We start from the raw sequence: 11246 nt of genomic DNA, 5'->3' as shown, positions 1-11246 counted from the left end.
GTTTATATTCCAATGTCTTGACGCCCTCTCTTTTTTCATCACAAAATTCTTCACATTCCTCATTTTTCCATTACCATGTAAGAGTTTCTTCCCAATGCTTTAATGCTCGTCGATAGGGAAAAAAAAAAATTGGATCTATCTAAGAGAGATAGTAAAGTAAAATTTGATCATTTGGCATTCCAGAAGTGATATAAACTGTTCATACTGCCTTAAACCCTTATATAGTTTTTTAAAAACTGTATTACTATTAATTTGAATCTATCTTGTAGAACATATTATAGCACTTTCACTAAAGCAAAACAGACGAATGTAAGAAACATTATATTTCTCATTGGATTTCATTAAATAGAAAAACAGGTGTTTTAAAATACTTTTCCTCAAGCTTCCCCTAAAGTAGTCTGTTTTCACAGAGCATTGATTTGAGAGAAAGATGTCAATTTATCCTTCAGTTTGCATAATCCTGAAGAGGTTTTTCAGAGCTCCTTTCACGTCTTTATTCCTCAGACTGTAGATCATGGGGTTCAACATAGGGAAGAGCACAGTGTAAAATGTAGACACCATTTTGTCCCTCTCAAGAGAATAGCTGGAACTTGGGCGGGAGTAGATGTAGAGGATGGAGCCATAGTACAAGGTGACAGAGATGAGGTGGGAGGAGCAGGTGGAGAAGGCTTTGAGGCGGCCCTGGGTGGAGCGGATCCTCAAGATGGTAGTGATGATGAAGAGGTAGGAGGCCAGGATGAGCATGGCAGGGGTGATGACATTGGAGGCCAGGAGGAAGTAGAGCATGTCCTGGTAGGTGTCTTTCACATCACATGCCAACTTGACCAGGGGTGGGACATCACAGAAAAAGTCGTCAATCATATTGTCGCCACAAAAATTCAACGTGAATGTGTTGCTGGTGAGTATTACTGTATTGACAAAACCTCCAACATAGGAATATGTAACCAGAGAGCAGCATAGTGTCCTTGACATGGCCTGAGCATAAAGCAGGGGGTTGGCAATGACCACATAGTGGTCATAAGCCATGGCAGCCAACAGGCAACACTCACTGTAGGCAAGCCCAGCAGAGAAGAAGAACTGGGCTACACAGCCAGCAAAGGAGATGCTTTTGTCTTCAGAGATGCAGGTCACTAGGATCTTGGAGGTGTAGACTGAGGAATACCAGAGATCCAGAAAAGACGGATTCCCAATGAAAAAATACATGGGTGTGTGTAACCTGGAATCATTACAGATCAACAACATGAGGGTGGTTTTTCCTACCGGGCTCAGAGAATAGACACCAAAGAAGGCCACAAACAGGACCAGCTGCATCACGGGGTCTGTTGTGAAGCCCAGCAGGATGAACTCAGTGACAGTGTGATTGCTTCTTTCCATGGTTTAAGGAGACCTCACCTGCCAATATAGGAGCGACATCTTTATTTATCTCAACCATTACCAAAGGGCATTCTCTTTTATAAGACTATGAAATATGGTCAAGGCTATGGTTATTAGAGTAAGAAAGATCTGGACAGGAAACTTGGGTGATTTGGGCCAGTGATGGATGTTTCTTGAGTCTTTGCATATTTATTTCAACAAAATGCATTGAGTAGTAAGAAACCTTAATGCCGTTTGGGGGTTTAGTCATTTACTAAGTAAATATTTCTTCAGCACTTAATGTCCAGGCATTGAGATATAGCAGTGAGGCTGACAGAGCTGACCCTTATTCTAAGGAGCCTTTATTTAGAAAGGAAACCACATAATAAATAAATGTATAAGTATAGAAATATTTTGAGTTCATGTTGGCTTATATTAAGAAATGAAAATTAGATGAGGAAAAACTGGGAAAGGAGCTAGTTAAATTTAGACAGAGAAAAAAATCTGTTTCCCATTTTCTAGCTACAAATGAAAAAGTTTTTCCGAGCCCATGAGATGTGGCTAAGTCCCCACGGTTTGGAAGGTGGTGACATGTGAAAGGTCATAGAATAGGCCACTCTAACATATGTCACTTTGGCATAAGAATTATTTTGAACTAAAAGTATTAAAAAAACCAGCAGAATCCTAAAGGATTCTCTGATACCCCCTTTACTTCTTGAAAATAGGAGATAAAATTCTTATGTGAGAGCTGTCTTCTCAAAACCTGGAAAAAGAAATATTTTTTCAATGACAGGAAGATGAGACCAGAAGAATTCTACAAAAAGAGACCTTGTTAAAACAATTATTTTTTCCCTTTTTCATCTGCATTGCAGCATGTATCATTGCTGTATTCCTTTTTATTGCCTATTAATATTCCTCTATATAGTTGTGCCATATTTTGTTTACCCATTATGTCATCATTCATCAGTTGAAGGGTACTTTCTTTTGTCTACTTTTTGGCAGTTATGAGCAGTACTCCAGTGAACATTCTTTTACAAGTTTTGTGTGGAGATGTGTTTTCATTTGCCCTGTGTAGACCCTAGGAGTTGAATTGCTAAGTCATATGGTGAATCTCTATTTAACATTTTGAGGAACTGAAAACTACCATTCATGTCAGCTGTACTATTTTTCAATACCATTAACAAGGCATGAGGATTCCAATTTTCTCTTATTCTACTTAAAACAAATTGTCTATCTTTTTGATTTTATTGATGTTTTTGTGTTTAAAATGTCATAATATTGTGTTTTTGGTAGATTTTTAATGACTAATAATGTTAGGCATCTTTTCATATATTTATTGACTATTTGTTTTTCTTATTTGGAAAAGAATTAGATTAGAATGTGAACATTTTTGAAGGCATTAGCCTACTACCAAAACCATGAACCTAAGAGTTTATTTTTGGACTGTCCGTTAGATCATTGATCTTTTTTTTTCTTTTTTCCCACTGTACAGTAAGGGGGTCAGGTTATCCTTACATGTATACATTACAATTACATTTTTCCCCACCCTTTCTTCTGTTGCAACATGAGTATCTAGACAAAGTTCTCAATGCTACTCAGCAGGATCTCCTTGTAAATCTATTCTAAGTTGTGTCTGATAAGCCCAAGCTCCCGATCCCTCCCACTCCCTCCCCCTCCCATCAGGCAGCCACAAGTCTCTTCTCCAAGTCCATGATTTTCTTTTCTGAGGAGATGCTCATTTGTGCTGGATATTAGATTCCAGTTATAAGTGATATCATATGGTATTTGTCTTTGTCTTTCTGGCTCATTTCACTCAGGATGAGATTCTCTAGTTCCATCTATGTTGCTGCAAATGGCATTATGTCATTCTTTTTTATGGCTGAGTAGTATTCCATTGTGTATATATGTATAGATGCAACTGACAAGGGCTTAATCTCTAGAATATATAAACAACTTATACAACCCAACAGCAAAAAAAACCACTCAATCAATGGAAAAATGGGCAAAAGACCTGAATAGACATTTCTCCAAAGAAGGTCATTGATCTTTATATCTATCCTTATGCCAGTACCTTTCTGTCTTAATTACTGTAGCTTTGTAGTAAATTTTGAAATTGGGATATGTGAGTCCTTCAACTTCATCCTTAATTAATTAATTCATTTTAACTTTTATTTATTTTTTCTTTTTACGGTGCACCTGTGATGTATAGAAGTTCCTGTGCTAAGGGCTGAATCGGAGTTGAAGCTGCAGGCCTATGCCACAGCCACAGCAACACCCTATTGGAGCCCCCATCTGTGACCTGGGCTGTAGCTTGCAGCAACTCCATATCCTTAATCCATTATGTGAGACCAGGAATCAAACCTGCATCCTCATGGACACCATGTTGGGTTCTTAACCCACTGAGCCACAATGGGACTCTTTCTCTTCTTTGTGAAATAATGTTGTCTTCCTTTCTCTTCCTCCTGTACTTCTGTTATTTTTCCAAAATTGCTTCTCCCTGTTCAACCTGTATAAAAGCGTTTTGATTTTTCCACTTTAGTTCTTCATTTCCTTATGAGGGCTTCCATGAAATGTAAAACGTGTATTAAGTAAATTTGCATGCTTTTCTCCTGTGAATCTGTTTTATGCCAATTTAATTCTCAGGCTCAGCTAAACAATCTAAGGTAAAATTTTGCCCCTCTTCACAGTTTTCCTCCACAATCACAGAAGAAATTCATCCCTTGGTTATTCTGCAGGAGTTTTCAACATAGACTTTGGCACATTTACCACAAATTCCAGAGATAAAACCAAATTAAGAATCAGGGTGAAGTGTCAGAGTGAAGACCAACGAATTAAGACATCTGGTTATGTCGAATTAAAAAAGGAAGTAACTGTAGGTCTTTTGCTGTCTAAAAACCTGGGGCTTAGCATTATTTTCTGGTTTTAATAACTAGTCATGAACAGTTCTCAAAAAGACACATCATAATTTGAAGTCATCTATAGTAATAGTTGTGAATTCTATCACATTCAGAAACTTATGCTTTATAACAAATATTTTTAATGTCTCCTTTTTATTCCTAAAGTGAAATTTATAGTTAATACAACATTTTGGTGCTCTGGGACCCCAAATCTGATTTGAAGGGTTTTTTTCCAAACATACAACAGGCAATACTCTGGACATCAGCAAGGTGTCCAAGAATTCACCTCAATCCTGATGCTCTCTACCCAAACATAGCGTCAGGTTCCACAGGAAAAGATTCAACCCCACATACAACTTCAGATACCACTTGCAAACCCAGTTTGTTACCTCCACTTCTGACCAACTTGCTTGTCAGAGGTTTCCAGAGTCTCTTCTTGGGTTTGATTAAATTGCTAGAGAAACTCACAAAACTCAGAGAAATGTTTTGCTTACTAGATCACCAGTTCACTATAAAAGGATAGCTCTCAGATACAGCTGGACAGAAGAAATGAATGGGGCAAGGCTGGGGAAAGGGCCCAAAGCTTTCATGCCATGTCCAGGAGTGCCACCCTTCCCACACCTCCTTTTGATCATGAACCCAGAAGCAGTCTTAATCCTGTCCTTTTGGGTTTTTATGGAGACTTCATTACATAGGAAAGATTGTTCAAATCCCTGGCCACTGGTGATGAATTCAACCCTTTGCTTCTTTCCTCTCCCTGGCGGTCAGAGCCAGTTGCAAGACTGACTTCCTTGGCAACCAGCCCCTATCTTTAAGTCATTTCCAGAAGTCAACTCATTAACATAACAAAAGATCCTTATTTTTTAAGATCACTGGCAACACTTAGATAGTTCCAAGAGTTTTAAGATCTATGAGCCAAGAACTCTGGAAAAAGACAAAATATATAGGAAAAATATATTTTGTCATCCAGATGACCAAAAATATTTTCATTTTAAATCACAATTTTGCAATTACCTACCTCACTAATATGTATGCATATATGTATAATATATCTTAAATCTAATATAAAGGGGATAAAAGAGAAAGATAGCTTATAGTACTAATATTACATGGTAGTAATGATATGATTACTATAAAATAACATGAATTTCAATATGTAAATTCTGGAACACTTAGTGCAAAGGATACACGTATACGTAAAATCATTGTGAATGTGTTAGTAACTCGTATACCCAGCATTGCATTTATACTGGTGATGAGATATTTCTGACAAGGTGAATAATTCTTGATAAAGGCCAAAACAAAACAAATGGCAATCTTTCCTCAATTTCGAATTCGTAGACTAGTAGATATACAGCAAAACCTTGCAAAATATAAATCGTATCTATTTGTAAAGTGGTAAACACATAATTGTAAAGACCTTTTTTTCAATCATAAATGTCCATCTAGACCTTGGATTTAGAGGTTGGGACATTTTTCCTTGGATGGGACTATCCATGGATGCAAAACATTTTCATCCTTGCCTACTACGTACTATGGTCAGGAGGGTCCCTGATATTCGTGACTATTAAATCCAACTGCTTATTTAAAAAAAATGTTTCCTAAAGGATATTCTCTGGCATTCCCATCGTGGATTAGTGGAAATGAATCAGACTGGAATCCATGAGGACTCAGGTTTGATCCCTGGCCTCTCTCAGTGGGTTAAGGATCCAGCATTGCTGTGTGCTGTGGTGTAGGCCAGCAGCTATAGCTGCAATTAAGGCCCTAGCCTGGGAACTTCCATATGCCATGGCTGTGGTCTTACAAAGTTTAAAAAAAAAGAGATGTCATCACTTCTTTGATAAACCCCACAACTTTGTATTTTACTTTGTGACTCTTCATTAAATTCTTCTAGGAAATATGTGAAGAAATAAAAAATAAAATAACTGGAGAATACCCCTGAGTGGTAAGATTACCTGTGGTAATGTGGTCCTCCATTAAAGCTTTTTATGGCTTTATTGGATCTCTAGGGTCACACAGAGATAGGAACCCACTAGGAAGTAAACCCCATGAGAGTAAGAATTTTTGTTCCATTCATTACTCTATACCCAGTGCCTAGAATATTACCTGGGATATGGTAGACACTCATACATATTTAATGAATGAAAGAATAAACAAGAATGAAAGAATGAGTTGGGAAGAGAAACAAGCCAATAATATCAATTTTTTAGGTGACTTTTAATGATGTCACTTTATCCTTAAATTGTTAGAATTGTCTAGTATCACAAATGTTTTTCCTGACACTAGTAATCCCAGGTCATTTGTGTTCCCTGTAGATAGCAATAGGAAGGAACAAAGAAATCTGCCTACAAAATAGCCTTACCAAATATTTATTCATCCAGAAGGAGTGCATCTGTGATGCCTGCTAAAAAATGTCACTCCCCATCTGGGTCTACAAGGATTGAGTCATCAGCCACTGCTATCACTATCCTTCAACACATGCTTAGGAGCTCAAGGTGATGATCAGGAGTGAGGCACTTTGTGCTCTGTGTTCTGGCAGAACAGGCCTTCTGATAGTGAGGTATTTTCAGGAGAAAATTTTATAATTTCTTCCAACTCATATTTAGAAGAGCACTAACATCATTAACTAAGAGATCTGTGCCTCATGAATAGCACTAACTTTCTGCCAAGCTATGTGTTTAATTGCACATACCACTTCTCCAAAATCACATATGTGCTGAGCCTCCTGTCCTTTACCTCTTCAGAGCAGTTCCTCAGAGCTAATTGATAGGGCATCTCCCAGGCTATAGGCCTAGTATGTACCACCTGATAAAAATGAAACTCATAGCTCTCATGTTGTGTGTTTTTATTTCTGTCAGCAGTGAAGATGTTTTTCATGACAGCAACAGATTTTCTGGCATTTTATGTCATGATGAATAGGAAGCATGCCTCAGAAATTGAACTGACTGCTCAAACCAAAGATGGTTGGGGTATCATGGAAAAAGCACTTAATTTTCAGGGAATTAACAAGAATTCAACTTCTCCACCACTAGTCCACATTGTAAAAGCTACACTTTAATTGTAAAACAAGGATAGCTCATCTCTCCTTAGTGTTGTTGTAAAGGTGATAACTTAAGAAAAGACTAAGCACAGTGCCTGATACCTCATAAATTCTCAAATAACCACAGGTACATAAAAGACTCAGCTGGACCAACCCAGAGTTCCTAATTCAGGAGGCTAGATGTGGGATCCAGGAACCAGCTTTCATTAAAGCAGCCCAAGTAGTTGTTATGAAGGTTGTCTGAAGATCAAGTTTGAAAAATGCTGCAATAAGTGTCTGTTGCGTCTTTATCCTTCCTTATCATAGGAGTCCTTCCCTGCATTGCAAGGTTGTGAAGACTCAAGAAGTTAATAAATGTAAATATGTGTTCAATAATGTTTGCACTTAAGGAATTCCTGTTGTGGCTCAGCAGTAACGAATCTGACTAGTAGCCATGAGGATGCAGGTTTGAATCCTGGCCCCACTGACTGGGTCGAGGATCCAGTGTTGCCATAAGCTGCAGCATAGGCCAAAGATATTGCTCAGATCTGGCTTTACTGTGGCTGTGGTACAGGCTGGCACCCTGCAGCGCCAATTAGACCCCTGGCCTGGGAAGTTCCATATGCTGTGGGTGCAGCCCTAAAAAGGGAAAAAAAACTACAAAATAATGTTTGCATTTAAAAAGAGGAGCTATCAATAGATTTATTTTAAAACCTAATGCCAATGCTAAACAAGATGGCTCACACATTTCCTTGAGCAGAGATCCCCTTGAAGAATTGGGTTCTGTATTTTTAATCAGAAGCATAACACTATGGTAAATTGGCTGTACTTAATAACCAGCAAACATGTTACTCTTCCTAAGGACTTACATATGTATTTTAAATTAAATGAATTTTATTATATTTATAGATGTACAACCATCATCACGCACTAATTTTACAACATTTCCATCTCAATCCCCTAGCCTATCCCTCCCCTACAACCTTTGGTTTCCATGAGTTTTTCAAAATCTGTAAGTCAGTTTCCGTTCTGAAAATAAGTTCATTGCATCCTTTTTTAAGATTCCATATATGTGATAGTATATGTCATTTTTGTCTCACTATTTGACTAATTTCACTTAGTATGATAATTTCTAGATCCATCAATGTTGCTGCAAATGCCACTATTTCATTCCTTTTTATGGCTGAGTAATATCCCATTTGGTATATGTATCATATCTTTATCCACTCCTCTCTCAATGGACATTTCAGTTGCCTCCATGTCTTGGTTATTGTATATAGTACCGCAATGAATATTGGGGTACATGTATCTTTTTGAGCAATGTTTTTCTCTGGATGGATGCCCAGGGCTGGCGATGCTAGAGCATATTGTAATTTTATTTTTAGTTTTTTGAGGAATCTCCATATTGTTTTCCAAAGTGGTTGTACCAATTTACAGTCCCACCAACAGTGTCATAGGGTTCCTTTTTCTCCATACACTTTTCAGCACTCATTGTTTGTAGACTTTCTGATGTTGGCCATTCTGGCTGGTGTAAAGTGGCACCTCATAGTAGTTTTGATTTGCATTTCTCTAGTAATTATGGATGTTGAACATCAGGACATATATTTTTGTTTTAAGATAGATAATGCATTTCCTAGTAAAATTATTGAAATATAACATTTTATGTTTAGAAATAATTTCGTCTTATCTGGAATTCTTCTCAAAAATACCATATGACTTTGTGCTTCTTAAGGCATATTAAACTGAAAGAAGTTAATACATTTTTTATGTCTTATGGACTTTAGAATAATAATTTCTAGTAATCACTGCTGCTTTATCCAGGTACTTTATTTGCTCTTAGGATACCAACAATGCTGGGTTTTTTCGTAAGTGGTTCCTGATAGTAGCTTGCTTGTTTTTTGTGTGCATATGCGCACATGCGTGTGTGTGTGTGTGTGTGTGTGTGTGTGTTCACATACATGCATGTGTGTGGGTGTGTGGGTGTGTGCATTTAGGGTTTCCCCCATCCCTTGTCCTTTTTTGTATATTAATTTTTCTTTTTGTCTCTAATAGTGAGAAAAGTTATTTTTCATGTGAACTCTCTAGCAGGTTCAGAAATTGCAATAGGAAAATGGAGAGATATTTCAAGAGAGGCCATTTTTATAGACATATTATATCTTAGTATTTAAATGACCTTAAGACTGATTTTGAGGAATAAATAAAATTTTCCATCTACACCTGACATCTTAATTAAGCAACTTACCTGAAATTCTCAGCAACACCATCACTTCAACAGAGTTCAAATTTTCCTGTCCCAGAATCTTTTTTTTTTTTAAATCAGTTTCTGAATCTCCAGAGTCTTAGATTTCTGCAGCCCCTTAGGATTTCATAGGCTTGGGAAATAACTAACAAGACAATTAAAAATTTGTATGTTGACCAATTAGTTACTATTCAATGATGGAGAATCTTTATTTTTTGAGACAATTCCCTGGTGAAATATAATCAGTCAGAATTCTAATACTCACTTTCTCAAATTGGATAGAATTCAAAATAAATCTAAGTGGACACATTTATTTTATATACTGCATATATTCATATGCACATATTTTCAGATTAAAGCACTTATGTTCAGTGATATTGATATCTTCACATCTATTGAATATCTTTCCTTTGTCCTTCCAAATCCAGTCTCTACAGTTTTAACCTCCTCTTTGCTTCTTCAGGATGCTAAGCTGTATCAATGGTATCAATGGGCTCCTTTGCACTCTCTACCTACTTAAGAGGTTTATTCAGTGGTTGCCAATGGCAGGAAAGGATGTGAGGTCAGAGTAGTTCTCCTTTTCCTCTTTCTTGCAAAGATACCTCAGATGACTCTATTCCTGCACCTAGACCATAACTCCCACCAGGTCACCCATTTCCAAGTCCCCTCTCCAGTGTTCATAACCTCATTCTGTACTTACACCTTCAGGAATAGAGGAGATAACAGCTCTCAGAAGTTCTTAGTTCTAGACTTATGACACTGTTTCTTAGGATGCAAATAGATACTATAAGCATCACATGATAAGTTGGCTTTTGTTTACATTTAAACCTGGACTATCCAACTGAAAAAAAACTAAACAAAACAAAGAAGCCAGAAAGCCAGATTTGTCTGTCTCAGAGACAAGATAGAAGCAATTTCCTAATATACCACAAACTCTAGACTGTAATGAAGTATTTTGTTGTTCAGATGTTTGTGGCAATGTCTCATAGATTAGGTGGTTCTCATGGAATGATGTAGATGAGAAAACAACCAATTTGATATTTCTTTTGTAAAGAAAAAAACATTCCATCCTTCCTCCATCTCTTCTTCACTTGTGGTCAGATGTGCATCATGTTGATGGCACTGCTTTTTTTTTTTTCTGGCTCCCTCTCCATTTTCTCTGATACAGGCAGATTATTTCCCCTAATGAAAATTTTCACATTTAATTCCACTTTGGTGTCTGATTTTTGGAGAACTCTGAGTAACCCAGCTTGTTGAACTATTGCAACATTAAATAGCCCACAGCAATTTAATTTCCCTACCCATAACCTTGTACTCAGTATATCTAGAAATTTAAGTGCACAAGGATGTCATACTCTCCAATGAAACACCTTAATGTTCTGATTAATTGGAGTTTGGCACTGCACTGTGGCCATGTTGGACTCTTCATGCATTGATGTGACAGTGATCACTGTACTTGGAAGAGCAATTGATCCTAGTGACCAGAAGGGAATAAGTGGTACTACAAGGTGAGATCAAGAAGAATGATCCTTGGAACTCAGGGGACTTAGCATCAACTTAGCCTTCACTTTCAAAGTACCACAAACAAATAAAAACAAGATAATCGAAGATTCAGATATAATAGTAAGAAAATATGGACAATTTACCCGTAACTTTTATTCAGCTGAGGTGCTGATAAAGAGTGAATGGACCAGAGTCATGCAACAAGGGAGGTAGTGAAGTGTTTGCTTTATAATTA

At 37.2% G+C, this 11246-nt stretch overlaps 1 protein-coding gene across 1 annotated transcript; it reads right to left on the bottom strand.

The window, feature by feature from the left end:
• Window positions 1–438: 438 nt before the first annotated feature.
• Window positions 439–1374, bottom strand: LOC110258895 (olfactory receptor 9G9-like). Its single transcript, XM_021082139.1, has one exon. It carries the CDS (start codon window positions 1372–1374, stop codon window positions 439–441), a length of 936 nt encoding a protein of 311 aa, XP_020937798.1.
• Window positions 1375–11246: the final 9872 nt, after the last annotated feature.

The sequence above is a fragment of the Sus scrofa genome, chromosome 1 (assembly GCF_054392235.1).
Source record: "Sus scrofa isolate SSC_HxYL_T2T_F1_AM1 chromosome 1, Sscrofa_HxYL_maternal_Yorkshire_Landrace_v2.0, whole genome shotgun sequence".
Classification (NCBI taxonomy): Eukaryota; Metazoa; Chordata; class Mammalia; order Artiodactyla; family Suidae; genus Sus; species Sus scrofa.
The sequence above is the reverse complement of the archived record's forward strand: the minus strand, read 5'-3'. Positions and strand labels throughout refer to the sequence as shown.